We start from the raw sequence: 19,974 nt of genomic DNA on the forward strand, positions 1-19,974 counted from the left end.
GGTAGATTGCTATCACACCCAGCTAAGATTAAAAAGAATTTCCATCAGCAAATACATTGTCTGTCCTTTGTTTTACATACTTCATAGCTTACTTCCTGTGTAACTTTTTACCTTGCTGTCAGTGACAGGGTCTTCTGTCCTGACTGTGAGCCACACTAAGCTTCTCTCCAGCAAAGCCGGATTAGGCAGATGTTAAAGTGTTGGGTTGAATATCTGTCTTCTTGGTTTTTTGAGACAGGGTTTCTCTGTGTAGCCCTGGCTGTCATGGAACTCAAAAGATCCACTTGCCTCTGGGCCTTCACTACTCAACTTGAATAGTATCTTTAAAGAGCCACCTCCCTCTTCCTGGGTCTAGGAATCTCACTTGCCATGAGCGACTGCCTCAAAACAATTCAGTCATTTATGGCTGTTGGCTATTTCATGGCAGAAAATTATTTAAGAAATTGTGAGAAACTAAAGGAATATAAGATATGTTTCTTATCCTTGAAAAGGTTTCTAGCAGGGTAAATAAACATGTATTAAAATCATAAACATTGAAATTTATTCCACACTTAAATGTTATTAGATGCAGTATAACAATTCATGTGAGCTTCCATTTGGAGTGATAAATGAATAAGGCATCTAGGACTTTGTCATCCTGTTTAGGGGTTTGTCATAAGTACCATCCATCAGACTTAACCCAGAAAGCTTTAGGGAGAAGCAGGTCTTACAGCTCTCTAAATTAAAAGAGATAGCAGAGTGTTAAGACAGAGGTTAGCAAATTTTTCTGTGGAGATTCTGTGTGTTTGTATGCCACCCAGACAAAAATGTCATATTCTATAGCATTTGAAAATGGCCATAGATAGTACATGCATAAATAAAGCATGGCTTTGTTCCAGTAAAAAGTTATTTATAAAGATTTATTTATAAAAATCTACTGGGGGGGGGGCAAAAAAAAAATCTACTGTGGCCAGTTTTGCCTACAGACATCTCTTTGCCAATCCTAGGCCAGGTACATTACCATGCAGTCTTCTGCCCTCTTCAGTTTTAAAGCAGCTGGATATGGTTGACCATGCTTTCTTTTTCCAGCTTAAATTCCCTGCCAGGCCAAAGGTGAGGGTTCCCACAATTCCCATCACAAAGCCTCACACCATGAAGCCAGCTCCACGCTTAACACCTGTAAGGCCTGCTGCAGCCTCCCCCATTGTGTCAGGAGCCAGGCGGAGAAGAGTTCGGTGCAGGAAATGCAAAGCTTGTGTGCAAGGAGAATGTGGAGTCTGCCACTACTGCAGGGACATGAAGAAATTTGGTGGACCTGGACGCATGAAGCAATCCTGTGTCCTCCGACAGTGCTTAGCAGTAAGTGATCCGAGTGAAAATTTTGCAAGGCTTGGTATTGGTGCCAGAGAAATTGTATATATGTAAAGTCAGGGAGACTCAACTGAGATGGGTTTAGAAGGAAGTTGTCTTTTTTGGGTTTGTTTGTTTGTTTGTTTGTTTGAAGAATTATTTATTTTGCGTACGTGGTGGCGCAGGCCTTTAATCCCAGCGCTCGGGAGGCAGAGGCAGAGGCAGGTGGATTTCTGAGTTCGAGGCCAGCATGGTCTACAAAGTGAGTTCCAGGACAGCCAGAGCTATACAGAGAAACCCTGTCTCGAAAACCAAAAAAAAAGAATTATTTATTTTATGTATATTTTATGTACACTGTAGCTGTCTTCAGACACACCAGAAGAGCGCATTGAGTCCCATTACGGATGGTTGTGAGCCACCATGTGGTTGCTGGGATTTGAACTCAGAACCTCTATAAGAGCAGTCAGTGCTCTTAACTGCTGAGCCATCTCTCCAGCCCCCTGAAGACAAGCCAACAAAGAATGAATTAATTGCCTTTGATGGTCTAGTTTCTAGGCAGTTTAGTCCCAAGTCTTTGTCAGTCATTGCCCCACCAAAACCCCCTCTGCTTACTAGCTTGTCTTTGTACACCCCAAGTGAACCAAGTCTCCTATCTTCATTTAAAGGGACTATGAAATTTAAAGGTTCAAAATCTGGTCTTCTGATCTTTGTCTTCTTGTAGCCCAGACTGCCTCATTCAGTTACGTGTTCTCTCTGTGGAGAAGTAGATCAGAATGAAGAGACACAGGACTTTGAAAAGAAACTCATGGAATGCTGCATCTGCAACGAGATAGTTCATCCTGGCTGCCTCCAGGTAAATAGATGCCTAAAGGCCCTTGACAAGAGAGTGGAACACCTGTCAGTAGAGGCTGGTACTATCCCTACTGTGGACTTTGAGCTGCCTAGTCACAGAGGAGAAAAGTAGCCCATTGTTCAGGTGTCTCCTGTGTATCAGGCTATCTAGTAATTTTTGAGAAGAGAATGGTATACAAAACAGACCAGTTCGTGTCCCAGTGGTCATGGGACATATCCCAGAGGGCCCTGGAGAGTGCGTTGGAAATCTTAAGGCCATTGTAATGAAACTTGAAGACATGTTTGAGGATGCTTCAAGCTCCTAGGTGTCCGTGCTACATCCCTCATTATATCTCAGAATATAAGCTTAAAGGGATGGTGGCAAAGGTGATTGGGGAAGGGGTGGGATATTTAGAATGCAACCTCAAAGGTGGAGTCATATGATTTAAATTATATATTCCTAAAATGCCCCAGGTGGAACATGCCTGTGAAACTGGATCTGTCAAATTTAGGTTTCAGGTACATGAGTGACTGGCATGATGACATGCCTGTATCCCAGTTACTCTGAGGTGAGAAAATACCTTTAGTTTGAAATCAGCGTTGGTAACATAGTAAGACACCCCACCCTACCCCATCTCAAAGGTGGGTAGGTTGATGGGTAGGTGGGTGGATATGCTGTTATATTGAGACATTCTCCCTGTGTAGTACTGGCTCATTCAGAACTCAGTTTGTAAATTAGGCTGCCCTTAAATTTACTTCTGCCTCTGTCTCCCAAGTGTTGAAATTACAAGCAAATGCCACTGTAATCTAGCCATAAACGCTTTGAACTTAGTCCTTACCACAAACCAGGGTTTGTTCTCAAGCAATTGAGTTCATACCTTGTTACATGAATTTACATTTTACAGTTGAGAACACTGAGTCACTGAAATATTGATCTCTGAATCTCATTACTTTGCCCAAATAACAAGATCAAGCCTGGTGACATTGACATGAGATATTTAGGAGAAAAAAACTCAAATCTAAACTGGCCCAGACCCTGAAAAGTCTTCAGGGAGCCTAGCTTTGGTCAAGCAGCCAAGAATCAAGGTGGCTGAAAGCCAGTGTTAGGACTGTTTGTTGCTCATTAGATCTCAGTCTTTAATTCCCATGTAGACCAGTATGTTTAGAAATCAACAGCTCTTTCAGTTTTTTCCTACCTGTTTTACTGTGTGATGTAGAAGGCAGAAGTGACTAACTTTTTAAAACATCTCTATCTGCCTATAGATGGATGGAGAGGGGTTACTGAACGAGGAATTGCCAAATTGCTGGGAGTGCCCAAAGTGTTACCAGGAAGACAGCTCGGAAAAAGCCCAGGTAAAGGAAATGTTCAGTCTGGTAGGTTGCTGTGCAGTGGCCTTTACAATAATATCCAAGGGCTTTCTCTGACCCACGATTATTTTGGTTTTATTTATTTAATATCTTTTTATCCTCCCTTTCTGGTTATTCCCCTTCCCCCTCCAGTTTGTTGGGGTTTGTTTGTTTATTTTGCTTTTGTATTTTTGTTTTATCTTTAGTTTTGATTTTTATATTACTAATTAACTGTTCCACTTAGGAGTCCTGATGTCCTTTTTATTCTTTAGGGTACTAGAAAGGCAGGAACCATCCCTGTGCTATTGAGTTGGAGAATTAGGTATGCAACTTTGTCCTGAGGAATGTAACTATGTAACTAGAGGGGAGCCAGGCTTGGCCTATGGTGCTGTTACTTACTGGATTCATATACTAGAGTATCCGGTTAAGCAGGTTTACTTTTTTTGGGGGGGGGGGTTCATCTTTAGCTCTTTGTCCTTACTTGCCCCATGCACCCAAATGTGCAATTCAGAAGCAGCCATTCTACTAGAGAGAATAGAGACGAGCTTCATGACCTTAGCCCAGGACATCTAAGGTTGTTGCCCTAATGGTTACCAGTAGTATCAGTATGCCAAAAGGACTCTGGTTACTCAAGCTGGCAAGGCTAGATCTGTTAAGAGCACAGACAGTAGAAGATGGCTGCCTCCTGTCAGTTCTTCAGGGATCCTGCACAGGCATGAAGAAGAAGCCTAAAGGAAATTGATTATCTTTATCTTTATTTCTTCCACTTGGGTTCTGGGGCAGTAGAACTCTTACTTAAGATTTTCTTGTTTGCTATTTTGAGACAAAGTCTCACTGTGTAACCTTAGCTGGTCTGGAATTCAACTATGTAGATCAGGTTGGCTTTGAACTCAAAGAGATCCAACTGCCTCTGCCTCCCCAGTGCTGAAAATCAAGGTGTGTGTACCATGCCTGGCTGCGTTGAAATATTTTTGAGGATGAGGGTTTGTGGAGCTGACTACTACCAGAGTTCTTATTCCACATTCTTGGACTAGCAACATTTTAATTTGTCTTTACTGGTGCTGTTGAGAATGGCAGAAGCTGTGGCTTTGCTACATTTTAATATTCTGTGCAAAATAGCCTCCAGAACAAAGATGGTCATTGCCTCAGTATTGACCAAGAATGTAAAGAACAAAAGAAATACAGACCCAGAGTGTTGCTGGTGACAGAATGTCTCCTTATGGAAAATCTTACTTATTAACAGAATATTTAGCGGCATATGTTGGTTGAGTTTTGTCTCAGCACAGTCAAGGGTGATCACAGGAAAGGACGGGTTTCAGAAAAGCACAGGCACTACAGGATGAGGTCTGGACCTAGCAGGATTCTTCACCATAATCATAGTGAAGTCTCTGCAGTGGCTTGGTTCCTGACAGAGTTGGATTGAGATACTGCAGAATGTACACAAGTGGTAGAGTTGTAATGCTAAAATAGCCTTTTTACCAGAGTTACCAAAAAAACGAGGTGCAGTGAATATGATAGAATGTAGAATCAGAGCCTTATATTTCTAGATTTCATTCCTCTGTACGTGGCCACAAACCTTTTCTCATGGGTAGGTTTCCCAAGTGACCATTTAAGGATTTTGTGTACTGAAATTATCATTCTATGGCCTGGGTTCGCATGTGAGCTCAGTTGCTGATCTTGGCAATCTGAATCACCAGCTTAGAGGAAACAGCCCCCTTAAGCAGCAGTGACAGGGCTTATTTAAAGAGTTTAGGGGGGGAAGCAGTGGTGTTTGTTTTCTATGCGTTTTGCAGAAGCGGAAAATAGAAGAGAGTGATGAAGAAGCTGTACAAGCCAAAGTCTTACGGCCCCTGAGGAGCTGCGAGGAGCCTCTCACACCCCCGCCTCACTCACCTACTTCCATGCTGCAGCTCATCCACGACCCGGTTTCTCCCCGGGGTATGGTGACTCGGTCATCCCCTGGGGCTGGCCCCAGCGACCACCACAGTGCCAGCCGTGATGAACGCTTCAAACGGCGGCAGTTGCTGCGGCTACAAGCCACCGAGCGCACCATGGTACGGGAAAAGGAGAACAATCCCAGCGGCAAAAAGGAGCTGTCTGAAGTTGAGAAAGCCAAGATCCGGGGATCGTACCTCACAGTCACTCTACAGAGGCCCACCAAAGAGCTCCACGGGACATCCATTGTGCCCAAGCTGCAGGCCATCACGGCCTCCTCTGCCAACCTTCGCCCTAACCCCCGCGTGCTAATGCAGCACTGCCCAGCCCGAAACCCCCAGCATGGGGATGAGGAGGGGCTTGGGGGAGAGGAGGAGGAAGAGGAGGAGGAGGAGGAAGATGACAGTGCAGAGGAGGGGGGTGCAGCCAGGCTGAATGGCCGGGGCAGTTGGGCTCAGGATGGAGACGAAAGCTGGATGCAGCGGGAGGTCTGGATGTCTGTCTTCCGCTACCTCAGCCGCAAAGAACTTTGTGAATGTATGCGAGTGTGCAAGACATGGTATAAATGGTGAGCAGGGATGCAGGGGCAGGGGGTAGGTGACAGGGCTTCTGTGTGCACCTTGATATTGTCAGGCATAAATAGACCTGCTCTGTGCGTACCTGCAGATGTTAGGGGAATTGGAGCCTTTGCCTCTTCTGCCTGCCCTTTGTTTCCCTGTCTCAGCTGGGGGGAGGGAAACCAATTTAAAGAATGGATTTTTGTACAGTCTGATAGGTTGTGAGCTTGTCTTCCCTCCCCTAACTTACCTTGTGCTGGTGGAGAATCTGTGACGAGCTGTTATTGCACCAAGAGGAGCAGGCGAACTTTACAAACTTGACGGTGCTCCTAATACTCCGGTTCTAGTACCCTTGGTCTTCCCTTCCGAGTTCGCTTCCACTTGAATTATCCCCCAAACTTGAATTATTCCTTTCTTCAACAAGTGGAGCCCAGTTCTGAAACTGAGACTTAATTATCCTTCCTAATGGACCATTTCTCCTCCAGTTTAACAGACATTTAGTGGGGAAATCCCAAGAACTAATGAAGAGATTGCTATGGAGCATTGTGAGGTTTTCTAGAAAGGTGTATAATTTTTATTTTGGTTACACACTGTTACTGTTGTTCCTAAAATTTGTGGTGTCTTGACCAGCAGAATATGTCTAGAAACTTGTCATAGTATGGTAGTGCCGGAGTGTGATATTACAGGTATGATACCAGCATCCATGAGACACAGGCAGAAAGATCTGCAGTTTGGGGTGAGCAAAGGCTTATAGCTCCAGACCAATCTGTGCTAAAGCATGAGAAGGAAAGAAAAGCAGATCCCCAGGCCTGCTAAATCAGAGCCTCTGGGATGGGTCCAGCAGTGTACTCTGAGATGTAGTATGTATGTGTGTTAGGTTTTGGTTTTTGTTTTGTTTTGTTTGTTGTTTTTTTATTTAAGGACTCCTACCATCAACATTGGTGTGCTATCAGTGAGACTTTTGTCAATTGTAATACCTTTGTCAGTACAAATCTTATTTCTTGACTTGAAATTTATGTGATCTACCCAGATTATCTTAATTTCTTTTTGTCAAGCAAGTAGGCTTCCTAGTCTCTAATCCTTGGTTTCCAGGCCAAGAAGGCACATAAGACTCCCAATACCTATTCCCTTGTGTCCTGCCAGGCAGGCTGACCTGGAGACTATAACATTGTAGAGTAGAGTGGGAAGGAAGGCCTCTCACTATCAGTTTTGGATGGACTGGCTAGATGTTAAGCTAGCAGGGAACCAAATGACTTAGTGTGAAAGAGAGCTGTCTAGATTGATAGAGAACCTCACTTTGCCTGAGACAGTAGTAAGCTCACGGCAAGATGTGGTGATGTTGGGTAGCATCCTTCATCTCCCTCAGCTCCACGTAACTATAACTAAGAAGGGAAAGAAGCAAGCTAAGAAATTCTAGGCAGTAAGAAGTCAAAAATCTTGTAACCAAGTTAAAGATTAAAGTCTGTGTCTAAAAATTATTTAAATGTTTTCTTTTTTTTACACTGTATAATAGGAGCCATTTTAGTACAAAGGAAGAGAATACAGCAAACTATTGTGTAGACTTGCCAAACCATGCCCAACCTATCCTGGATCTATAAAGTGTCTAGTTATAAAGGGGTGGGGGCAGTGTTTGCCTGACTCTGAGGTAGAAAATGACCGAGACTGCTGGTTTCTAGAGACCTTAACAGGAATGACCTTCAGGTATTGAGCCTTTACTAAGAAGTTTTCTAGCACAGTGCCTTGGGAGCGTCTTTGACAGGAATGTCAAGTTAGTTAAATTCTCTTCTGTCTTACAGGTGCTGTGATAAACGACTTTGGACAAAAATTGACTTGAGTAGGTGTAAGGCCATCGTACCACAAGCTCTCAGTGGTATCATCAAGCGGCAGCCAGTAAGCCTCGACCTCAGCTGGACTAACATCTCCAAAAAGCAGCTGACGTGGCTGGTCAATAGGCTGCCAGGTAGGTGAGCAGCCAGACCTGCCTCTGACCTAGAGGACCAGCAGGAAACATTAGGCTGTTGTCAGTACTGCTTAGAACTGATGCAATGCAGTTTGGGGAAGTAGTCCTGTGCCATGGCTGTCGGGGGCCATTGTAACTGCCAGTGTGTAAGGCATTACAGGATTGGTGACTGCACTAGATACAGAGAGAATGAGGTTAGGTTGCTGCTGCCAGCCCTGTACTTTTCCTGATCATAAAAAAAAAAAAAAGGAAATTTAAGTCAGTTTTTGCTTCTGTCAGCTCTTTGTTAGCCCTTCAGCATTCAAGGTCCCAGGAAGACAAGCTACACAGCATCTAATGCTGTGGTAGAAATTTAGTGTCTGGGTCTTGATTTTCCTTCTTTTCATGAGTGTGAATGTAGGCAAGTGTGCATTGATGGATATGTGTATATTAGGAACCTTGGGTCATTCATCTACTTTAAAAGTTGAGGCAGGGTCTATCAGACACCACAGAGCTTGTATCTGATGTGGCTAGTCTTGGTCTCCAGCTTGTTGAGGTCCCCTGCTCTTCCTTTCAATGCTGTAATTACTGGCAGGATGCCATGTCCACCTGGCATTATGTGGTTTCTGGGGATATGAATTCTGGTCTTTTCAATGAATGTAAATACTTTTTTTTTTTTTTTTTTTTTTTTTTGGAGACAGAGTTTCTCTGTGTAGCCCTGGCTGTCCTGGAACTCACTCTGTAGACCAGGCTGGCCTCGAACTCAGAAATTTGTCTGCCTCTTCCTCCCAAGTGCTGGGATTAAAGGCGTGTGCCACCACGCCCAGCTTTTTTTTTTTTTTTTTTTTTTTTTTTTAAGTTTCTTAAGCTATCTCCCTAAAGTGTCCAGCAGTTGTTATACGTGCCTGCATGTGTACTTTGTCTTGAGATGCTCTCACTTTGTGGCCTTGAACTCTTTAGAAATCAAAGAGATCAGCCTTCCTATTCTTTCTGAATGCTGGAATGGAATATGTGCCATCACACTCAATACCAGCATTTGGACTTTTTGTTTTGTTCGTGTGTTTGTCTGTCTGGGAACTCACTTTACAGACTAGGTTTTCTGCCTGTTTCTGCCTCCTGAATGCTGGAATTAAAGATGTGGGATAGTACCATCTGGCGTTCCAGCTATTGGTTTTAACACCAAAGTAAAAGTTATAACTTTGATGCCTTGACACCATGAAAATCTTTAGACTTGGTTACTAGATTAGAACATAGTCCTCTCCCAGTAAACTAGAGATCCATTTGTGTTGCTCAGAACAGCTGGTAACTGAGGATCTGAACTCTTTATAAGTAGAGTATGTTGTATGTCTGTTTCCATTTGTTACAGGATTAAAAGACCTCCTCCTAGCAGGCTGTTCCTGGTCTGCAGTATCTGCCCTCAGCACCGCCAGCTGCCCGCTTCTCAGGACCCTTGATCTTCGGTGGGCAGTAGGAATTAAAGACCCTCAAATTCGGGACTTGCTGACTCCACCCACAGATAAGCCAGGTAAGCTCTGGGTCTGCCTCACTGACCTATCTTGGCCTTTTTTTTTTTTCTTTAGATGGAGCTTGAAACTTAAGGTCTCAGAATTAACAAAGCTAAAATACAGTGGTAATCCATGTACACGTGCTGGTTATGTACAAGCAAATGACTCAGCAAACAAACAGGAAGAAGTCCATTCTATACATTTTAAGAATTAGGTCCCAGAGAGAATGGACCTGATCAAATCTTGTAAGACTTCTGAGTCAGTTTTTCAGCTGGGCATGGGGCACGCCTTTAATCCTAGCAGAGGCAGAGGCAGGCAGATTTCTGAATTCGAGGACAGCCAGGGCTACACAGAGAAACCCTGTCTTGGAAAAAGAAAAAAGAAAACAAAACAAACAAACAAACAAACAAAAACTTTAAAAGAAAAAAAAAGTTTTTCAAATGCTGGATGGTAACAGAATCACAGGACTATGAGGAAAGAAGGCCCTTTTCTACACACATCACTTTGGAAGTGAGGCATACACTCTGGCACTAAGAGGACCGAAAACTTACTTTGTTCACTCCCTACAGGAAGGGTTGAGTGTGGGCAGTTCTGCTTAACCCTGTCAAGGGGGTCCTAACCAATGCATAGGTGCTTCCTCTTGGGGCTTCAGTCAAAAATTCAAAGTTTCAATCTAAGTTCTTTTCTTGCCTGTACAGGTCAAGACAATCGAAGCAAACTCCGGAACATGACTGACTTCCGGCTGGCAGGCCTTGACATCACAGATGCTACTCTCAGACTCATCATCCGCCACATGCCCCTTTTGTCTCGACTTGACCTCAGTCACTGCAGTCACCTTACAGATCAGTCCTCCAACCTACTAACTGCTGTCGGGTCTTCCACTCGATACTCCCTTACAGAGCTCAATATGGCAGGTATGCTATCTTTGTTTATATGAGGTGATGCCCTGATTTTTGAACCATGTCCATATCTACATGGGATAGAGAGTTGGATCTAGCACCGATAACACATGTCAGCATGCACACACATGAAATCAAAACAACCTTTATTTTTAATTTGCAGCTGGGCATGGTGGCAAGCACCTTTAATCTAACCCCAGTGTTTTGGAAGCAGTAGAAGGTAGATTTCTTGAGTTTGAGGTCAGCCAGGGCTATATTGTGAGGCTCCATCTCAAAAAAATAAATGATAGAATAAATTTTAAAAATTTACATCTGGCCAGTTGTCACCACATACACCTTTTTATTTTTTTATTTTTATTTTTAAAGATTTATTTATTTATTATATGTAAGTACACTGTAGCTGTCTTCAGACACTCCAGAAGAAGAAATAAGATCTTGTTTCGGATGGTTGTGAGCCACCATGTGGTTGCTGGGATTTGAACTCAGGACCTTTGTAAGAGCAGTCAGCGCTCTTAAACCACTGAGTCTTCTCTCCAGCCATAAGAGACTTTTCTATTCCTTTTTAAACCAAAGATCTCTGAGTTGGGTAGTAAACTCAGGTGCCCGCATGTTTGGCTGCTGTCCAGCTGTAGTTTTGTCAGCCAAATGGCTCTTGTGCTGCTCACTTGCCCGTGGTCCTTAGAGCCAGGCAGCAAGAGGCCACAATACTGGTGGCAACCCCAGTATCTCTGCATGGTGACAGAAAGAGCATTGGAGAAAGATACTGGGATAACAGATTGGCAGAAATGGGCCTCTGTGGCTATGTTTGTAATCTTTTTTTCTCTTGGCCATGTTGCCTACAGGTTGCAATAAATTGACAGACCAGACCCTGTTCTTCCTAAGGCGGATTGCTAATGTCACCTTGATTGACCTTCGAGGATGCAAACAGATCACGAGAAAAGCCTGTGAGCACTTCATCTCAGACTTGTCCATCAACAGCCTCTACTGCCTGTCTGATGAGAAACTGATACAGAAGATTAGCTAAGACATGCTCAGCCCAGACTGAACAGGAAAATCTTCCCCTGCCTTCCCACCAAGGAGAGTCTCTCCCTGACCCTGCGCAGGCTCTGAGGCCAACGACACATTCCCTCTCTGCTCTCTTTTCTCTGAGCCCTTCTCCCACAGGTGGGGCAGAGAGGTTGGTGGACACCAAGGTCATTGCCTGCTCCTCTCCCTCCCATGGAAAAGAAAGGAGAGGTTGATCAAGGAGAAAGCACAGGCTGTGCTATCCCAGTTCCTGCTTGCTTGCTCGTCTGCCAGCTAGGAAGCTGGACTCTCAGTTTGGGGGAATTTGTGCATATTTCACCTGCACTGGGCCAAGAACCCTCCCTTCTCACCCATAGTCCCTAGCAGTGCCTGGTTCTGAGCAAACTCTAGGGAGGAAGGCAGCCTTGCCTCCATGGCCAGATTCTCCTCATGGTGTCCGTTGCGTGTCTCTCCTCCGTTAAACTCTCCCGGCTTCTGCAGGAGGAGCCAGCAGCCCTAGAAACAGCAGGCCTGGCAGGTCTCACTGGTGCTGAGTTGTCTGAAGCTTTGCTCCGTGTCTGTCATAGCCCTTCTTTCTTGTCCCTGAGCTTGATGCTGTCCAACACTCATTCTTATAATACAGTCCCCATTCTGCCATCACCCCCTAAACTTTCCCACTAGTCACCCACTTGTCCTTTGTTGCACTTACTTGGGGTTATCAAAAGCTCTTCAGAGGAGCTGGAACTCTGCCCCTCCCCCCGAAATGCCCATATCATTGCTACCCAGGCATATTCTAAGACAGGCATCATTAATAATCCCCACCCATTGCTGCCCACCAACTGCCCTTTTCCATTTGTCCTCTTTCCTGCCTGAGCAGGGCTTTTCTAGAATTTGTGTCCTCAGAAGGAGCAGCATGTTTCTCCAGGTGGGGAAACAGAAGACTGGCTGAATCCCCACCTGCCTCTCAGCCAGGCTTTTCTGGGCTCTGGTTTAGCATGGCCCTCTGAGCCCAGGCCTGTGTATAACCTAGCAGCTCACTGACCTGGTGCCTTTTAAAGGGGAGTCCTGATTGAAAACCTACCCTCTGCCTGCAGCCTTGGAAGTGTGTGTGCATGTGCCTCTGTGTGTCTGGCTAAGTGTGCTGCACATATGTGCAGGGAAGGAGGGGAGCATGATGTCTCCCACTCCTCATCGCCCTTCTTCAAGCCCCATCAAGCTGCCCCCTTTGACTTTGCATTGAACGGCCTGTCCAAAGATCCTCTCTCTAGGGCAGCAGAGAGCTTTTTGCACTTTAGAAAAAAAAAAAAAATGAAAGAAAGAAAATGGTCGGAACTATTCTGGGTCAATATTTAGAGTATGAGGAGATGCTCAGCAGAGGCCTGTGGCCAGAGTTTGTCAGTGATACATGCAAATTTGCACTCTGCTCCCCATCTATAGGAGATTGATAATTGATAGCACAGCCTTGCCCCGCCTTCTCTTAACCCCAAACATACCCCTTCCCACCCCATTTCCTGGAATCTAGCCTCAGACTTTCCTAAACTCCATCAGGAGGGGACAGAGCCCGGGCACCATGAGTCTGAAGTGTGAACCGCCCAAGGAGAGATGCTAACTGTACCCTTGCCACTGCCAAAGCAATAGAGGCAGAAGTGTCCCCTCTGCCACTCAGCCCAGCTTTGACCCTGGCAATAACCAGACTTTTTCCAGGAAAACTGGGTTTCTGGCAAGGGATGGCATTGTTTCTTCCAATCTGCTGATTTCTCTTGGCTGCACCTTAAAAACAGCAGTCTGCTCCCTTGACCCTCTGCCATTCCATTGGTCTTCGGGTCCCAGAATCCTGGGCCTGAAATGTTGAGGAAACGCCAGTGACTTATTCCAGAGTGCCTCAGTTGGGGGAACTTCTGTAAAGAACCCTGGGTGTTGAGCAAAAACCTTATTAATACTATTAATGACCTATAATTAGAAGCTTCCTGACTTTTTTTTTTTCTTTTTGGTTGCTCCTGTGGAAAATACTAAAATTACTAAGTTTTGTTTGTTGTCTTTTTATGAAAGGGGAGGTGGAGAGACCCTTTCAGAGCAGGGATTGTGCCGGGAGAGTGCCTCTGCCCTTTGGGACAGTTCATCCACAGAAATTTCTAAGCTGATGGCTTGTCTGGGTTTTGGTCTTTGCATTTGAATTTAGAAAAAGCAAGCATTTTACCGCACAGAAATTTGTCAGTGGAAAAGGGAGCTCAGGGTGGTGGCAGATGGACTGACGCCCTTGCTGGGTCTTACTTTTCTTTAGGACTATGAGGGAGAATGGTTTTTAGAGGTGAGAGAGTTGGTCCTTGCAAAAAGAGAGAAGTGTCTCCGAGGACGTAGAACATGCGAGTTCATAGTCCTGCATCAATCTTAGCTGCAGTCTTGCCAGAGCCTGGCCTCAGACTGCAAGACCTGACCTCTGCCTTCATCTTTCCACATACTGGGGCAAAAAAACACAAAGGAAAGGAAGAAAATTATATATATATAATTATATATATATAATATAAAATCACTTGGTGATTAAAAAAATAACTGCTCAATAAATAAAACTCCTAAAGTCACTATGTTTAAAGGGTTTGGTTTTTTGGGGGTGGGTGGGAAATATTGTAAATATATATTTTTTGTTGCTTATTTAGAGTCGATCTCCAATGTTGTGCTAAGATTTTTAAATTAAATGTAAGCATTAAGGGAATGAGTCTTAGGCCACCAGCTGACGCATTGGCATTATTTTGGGTCAGGGAAGGAAGAAAGCTAGTTGGACTTTGTTTTCTAAAAGTTTCCCACTTGGTTTTAGAAAGAGCAAAGATGTCTTTCTTCTGACACTTGGGAATGGGAGATATTTGTGTAATAAAATTTTTAAAAGACAAAAAAAGAAATAGCCTCCAATGGGAAATATTTTGATTTGGTTTTCTTTTTTGTTTTTGTTTTTAAATAAAAAGACTTTAAAAACAAAAACTAACCCATTTCATTTTTGGTGTATGTGTATGTCTATCTAAGAGGACATCAGAAGGTCATATAGACATGCTGATGTGTAGCTAAAACCAGGAAGTGCCTGCCCCACCACTCTGGACAGAAACATCTGTGGTACAAGCCTGTATACTTACTAGCTTTCTTAATGTCAAAAAGCAACACTTGTTCTATGAAGTTAAATTTAAAAAGTACTTTATGTGTGATTGCAGGTGTGTACATATACTATGGCATACTTCTGACCTGTGGAGGTTACAGGGCAGCTTGGAGGAATCTCTTGTTTTTGTAACCATGTGGGGTTCCATGCTTGTAAAGCTCAGAGGGTAGTTTTTGGACACTTTTTATGTGTATGAGTGCTCTGTCATATTTGCATGCCAGAAAGAGGATATTAATCCCATTACAGATGGCTGTGAGCCACCATGTGGTTGCTGGGAATTGAACTCAGGACCTCTGGAAGAGCCAGTGCTCTTAACCAGTGAGCCATCTATACAGTCCTCCAACCCCCTTCCCCAAAACAAACTTTAATGGATGTGTTAAGTATTTTATGTGGTAAGGTTAAAGGACCTCCCCAAAAGTAAACAGACTTAGAGCAGTTCCTGGGAACAGCCTGGGCATTTCTGACCTCTTGGCCCCAATAACCAAGACCAACCTCCCATGCTGAAGCCTCCAGAAGGCCTGTGGCTGGCATTTGTCCCAACTCTAGGTTAACCATGTGACCAGATCTGTTGTTTAGTCAACCTCTAGAGAAGCACTGCCTGCTGCCAGAAATCCTCACTATCTCAGGAGGAATGAGTTCTTCTTCCTCATCCTGTTGCCCTTAGCTGATACTCTGCTCTGTGCTCTAGAAACCGATGGGACACTGGTTAAGTTCCCTGAAGATGAGCTCTTTGGGTGTTAGCAGAGAAGAGGGGATTGTCAGTTTTGCCTCTGTTCTCATCCTTGCCACCACCTCAATCAGCAACAGCCTCTAGTCCAGAGCTTCTTAACCTGTGGGTTGTAGTCCCTTTGGGGTTGCCTAAGACCACTAAAGAATATTTACATTATGATTCATAACAATATCAAAGTCACTGTTTTCAAGTAGCAACAAAAAAACAGATTTAAGGTTAGGCGCCACCACAACATGAGGACTGTATTAAAGGGGCGCAACATTTGTAAGGTTGAGAACCATGGCTTCAGTCCAACTCCAAATCAGAAGCAAGAATATTTTAATGACTGACCCAGGTGCTGTTTCATACTTAAAACTCATAATGCAGGGCTAGGAGTGGTGCTTAAATGCCTTTAATCTCTGAGTTCAAGGCCCACCTGATGTACAGAGTGATTCCAGGACAGCTAGAGCTTCACAGAGATACTATCTTTAACAAGAAATACAAATTTTAAATTTACTTAAGGTTTTTATTTTTGTATTTGGAGAGTTCTCTTTAGCCTTGGCTATTCTAGAACCTTTATATAGACCAGGCTGTCCTCAAACTCAGAGATCCACCTGCCTCTACTTTGCCAAGTACTGGAATTAAGAGTGTGAACCACTATAACCAGCTAGTTTGTTGTATATACATTGTCTGTGTACCATGTGGATGTTTGGTGTCCATGGAGGCCAAAGAGGAATCAGACCCCTGGAACTGGAGTTACAAATGTAAGCCACCACATGCATACTAGAAATTAAAACCAGGTCTTCAGGAAGAGTAACCAGTGCTCTTAACTGCTGAGTCATATCACCAGCCCCTGATTTCTGTTTTTTAGTTATGTGTATTATATATGTGGATGAGTATGGTTTGTGCACAAGGGCAGTGCCCTCAGGCCAGAAGAAAACATTCGATCTCCTGGAACTGGAGTTATGGGAGTTTGTGGACCATTGGACTTGAATGCTGGGAATCCAAATCTAGTCCTCTATAAGAGCAATATGTGCTCTTAACAACTGAGCCATCTGTCCAGCTCAAAGCCTCGTGTGTGTGTGTGTGTGTGTGTGTGTGTGTGTGTGTGTGTGTGTGTGTGTTCAGCTGGAAGGAGGTGTATGTGCCTGTGTGCTTTGGATCCAGAGAAGACAACAAATTCCTTGGAGCTGGAGTTATAGGTATTTAGCAAGTCTCTTTACAAGACTCTGGCTTACTAGGTACAGGAATCTGAAGTAGGGCCTCATGATTATATAGCAAGTGATTATTAACCAATGAAACCATCTTTCTATTTTATTTGCATAGGGCCCTTCAAAAGAAGTATTTGGGGGGAGGGTCCCTATTCCCCCAGGCCAACTTTGCTAAGTGTGGCTTGAATATTGGCTGCTTCATACTCTGGATGCACAATTCTTCCTCTTCCCTATATATTTCCAGACCACAGATCCAGTCCAAGCTTAGGATGGAAGCTGAAAGCCAGAGAGCACTAAGCCTGATCCAGTCCCCTAACTTTCCCTATCCTGTCGATCCCTCTCTAGAGGCTGATCGCAGCTGCTATAAGCCAGGAGGGTGCTGGAAGACAATAGTGCACCTTGAGAAACCAGAAAAGGAAAGGTAACAGGTAGAGGGCAGAAGAGAAATGAGACAAAAGGCTTGAGAGGATGCCTGGAGAACAAATGAGACAGAAGACTCCAACTAATGGTCGAGTCAGCAGACTAAGATTCCACCCTACCCCAGAGCTTTGCACATAATCTTTGTTCGCCAATGCTGGCCCAGAAAGGATAAGAAACCTGCCCAAGGCACTGGACAGGATTAATAGAAGTAGCTCCCAGATTCAGTCATACAACACTTCAGTACCAACGTGAGGACTACCAGACAGTAAATCGAACATTTACAAGCTGTAATTCACAAGCGGTTGACTTGGGTGCAGGAACACATGCGCATTGCAGCTGGGAGGGTGGGTCTAGGCAGAACCAAAACTAGGGCAAGGCTGAGGCCAAAACTAGGGGTGTAGCTGAGATCCAGAAGATTGAAGCTGGAATCTTAACCTCTGCAAAAACTCTGAAAAGCAGGTTGGGGCTGGGGCTGGGGCAGGGCTGGACTGCATGACCTTAAAGGTCCCTGGGAAAGTGCTACTCCTCAGAACAGGGTCATGAGAATCTGGAAAGGAAGTAAGAACCTGAAACCTTGATTCTGGTGCCAGAAACCTGTAATCCCAGTGCTTGAGTAGCTGAGACAATAAGTTTGAGACCAGCCTGAATATACATTGACTTTGTCCCTAATAAATAGGACCCTCCAGACTGGGGATCTAAGTTAGGTCCTGGAACCAGTGTAAATGTGGAATGAGAGAACACACCTCAAAGCTGTCTGCTCACCCTCACACATGTGTTATAGCACACGTAGCCACACACATGCACAACATGCACACACACAGTAGCAATAACAAAACAGAGGAGAGCATGATGACCTATGTCTGGAACTCAGACCTGAGAGGCTAAGGAAGGAGGGCCAGTGGAAGCTCAAAACCACTTTGATCTCTATAGCAAGTTCCAGACCAGCCACGGGTTATGGTAAAACCCTACCTCAAAAACAAGGATTTTTGCAAGGTTTCCTAGTCATGGTTTCCATTGCTGTGAAGAAAACACCAGGACCAAAAGCAAGTGGGGGAGGAAGGGTTTATTGAGCTTACACTTCGACAGCACTGTTCATCATTGAAGGAAGTCAGAACAGGAACTCAAACAGGGTAGGATCCTAGAGGCAGGAACTGATGCAGAGGCCATAGAAGAGGGCTGCTGACTGGCTTGCTCAGCCTGCTTTCTTATAGAACTCAGGACCACAAAGCTGAGCCTTCCTCTGTAAAAAGCAAACTAAGAAAATGCCTTAGAGGGCCGGGCGTGGTGGCGCACGCCTTTAATCCCAGCACTTGGGAGGCAGAGGCAGGCGGATTTCTGAGTTCGAGGCCAGCTTGGGCTACAGAGTGAGTTCCAGGACAGCCACGACTACACAGAGAAACCCTGTCTCGAAAAACCAAAAAAAAAAAAAAAAAAAAGAAAAAAAAAAGAAAATGCCTTAGAGCTGGATCTTACAATAAGATTCCCTCCTTTCAGATGACTCTGCTTTGTGTCAAGTTGACCCAAGACCAGTTAGCAAACCACCAGTGGTAGCATGCCTTTTTCTCCAAGCACTACTGGGGAGGTAGAAGAAAGATGCTCTCTGTGAGTTCAAGGATAGCCTGCTACATAGTGAATTCCAGGGCAAACAACGAAGCAACATAGTGAGACCCTTTAAAATACACACACACACACACACACACACACACACACACACACGAAATAATTCTCAGTGCTAGATCACTTGCCTAGCATGTGAAAGGTCCTAAATTTATTTATTTTATTTCATGTGTATATATGTTTTGCCTACATTGTGTATGTGTACCATGAGTGGTTGGTGCTTGTGGAAGTCAGAAAATGGTATTAATTTCCTGCAGTTACAAACAGTTATAAACTGCAATGTGGGTGCCAGCAATCAAACGCAGGTTCCCCAAAAGACTGCAATGAGTGCTGAGCAAGAGCCTGCCATATGGAGGAAAGGTGCACAGCCCAGCTTAGGCTGGAGAGGGAGATAATATAACACATCTGTGGGCTGGAGAGATGGCTCAGTGGTTAAGAGCACTGACTGCTCTTCCGAAGGTCCAGAGTTCAAATCCTAGCAATCACATGGTGGCTCACAACCATCCTTAACGAGATCTGATGCCCTCTTCTGGGGTGTCTGAAGACAGCTACAGTGTACTTGCATATAATAAATAAATACATCTTTAAAAAAAAAAAAAAAAACAAATTTGTTCAAGATCCAGAGAGGTTGGAGAGCAGAGAAGTGGAGGGAGGGTACCTAACTGAGAGAGATGCAGAGCAGAGGCCTGGCAGGGCTGTTAAGTCTCACAGGCCACTGGAAGCAAATGAGCGTTATCCTAGGCCCTAGACCAGTCAAGGTAGAGTTTAATTTAAGCAGTGAAAGCCACAATAGAAAGACAGGGAGCCTGAGAAGAGGCCACTGTGTGTCACACAGATGGTGCTGGTGCATCTAAGGGAATCAGAGACAGATAAGGAGTTGAAGAAGACTCATCATATTTTGGAAGATGGAGGCTTTAAGGGGAGGAGGGAGCAGGTTGCAGTGGTGGGATCGGGAGCTCAGTGTGGACTAAGTTTTCAGCACTTACCATCACCGTGAGCAGAAATGGTGGTCCTCTCCTCTCTGCACTGCCAGCATCCTGGACCAGTCCAGCACAATCTGGATATGGGACGTGGTTTGTAGAAAGAAGGAAATGCACTCTGGAGGCAGAGGCAGGCGGATTTCTGAGTTCGAGGCCAGCCTAGTCTACAAAGTGAGTTCCAGGACAGCCAGGGCTATACAGAGAAACCCTGTCTTGAAAAGACCAAAAATAAAAAAGAAGAAGAAAAGGAAAAGAAAAAGAAAAGGAAAGTAAAGAAAGAAGGAAATGATTGAAGCTGGCCTGAAAGGTCAAGTTTACAAGTTTACCTTCCTCCTAGACACCACCAGGGGGCAGCACCACCTCAAAGACCAGCCTTAGCGGCCCAGGCCTCTTCACACTATCTGGTCCCCTGGCAGACTGAAACTGCTTTCTCAGATCTCAAGAATCCATGAAGGATGCCCTGGAGACCTGCCCCTGGGAACAAGGTCTGGCTGGGACAGTGGGTAGGGGCTGTGGGTGAGATGGTCCATCTGGGTTTCCAGGCACTG

At 44.6% G+C, this 19,974-nt stretch overlaps 1 protein-coding gene across 5 annotated transcripts in view; it reads left to right on the forward strand.

Moving 5' to 3' along the window:
* Kdm2a (lysine demethylase 2A) overlaps window positions 1–12,504 on the forward strand; it is an 81,985-nt gene extending 69,481 nt beyond the window's left edge. For all 5 annotated transcript variants that reach the window (XM_029472319.2, XM_029472320.2, XM_021151213.3 and 2 more), the window contains 8 exons: window positions 1,069–1,338; window positions 2,051–2,182; window positions 3,424–3,513; window positions 5,301–6,010; window positions 7,796–7,959; window positions 9,305–9,463; window positions 10,142–10,357; window positions 11,185–12,504. In XM_029472319.2, the coding sequence (XP_029328179.1) occupies window positions 1,069–1,338; window positions 2,051–2,182; window positions 3,424–3,513; window positions 5,301–6,010; window positions 7,796–7,959; window positions 9,305–9,463; window positions 10,142–10,357; window positions 11,185–11,366 (1,923 nt within the window). In that variant the 3' untranslated portion in view covers window positions 11,367–12,504. The remainder of the gene's footprint in view (window positions 1–1,068; window positions 1,339–2,050; window positions 2,183–3,423; window positions 3,514–5,300; window positions 6,011–7,795; window positions 7,960–9,304; window positions 9,464–10,141; window positions 10,358–11,184) is intronic.
* The last annotated feature ends 7,470 nt before the right edge of the window (window positions 12,505–19,974 follow it).

Source organism: Mus caroli, unplaced genomic scaffold (genome assembly GCF_978045245.1).
Source record: "Mus caroli unplaced genomic scaffold, Mus_caroli_1 scaffold_20, whole genome shotgun sequence".
Taxonomy (NCBI): domain Eukaryota; kingdom Metazoa; phylum Chordata; class Mammalia; order Rodentia; family Muridae; genus Mus; species Mus caroli.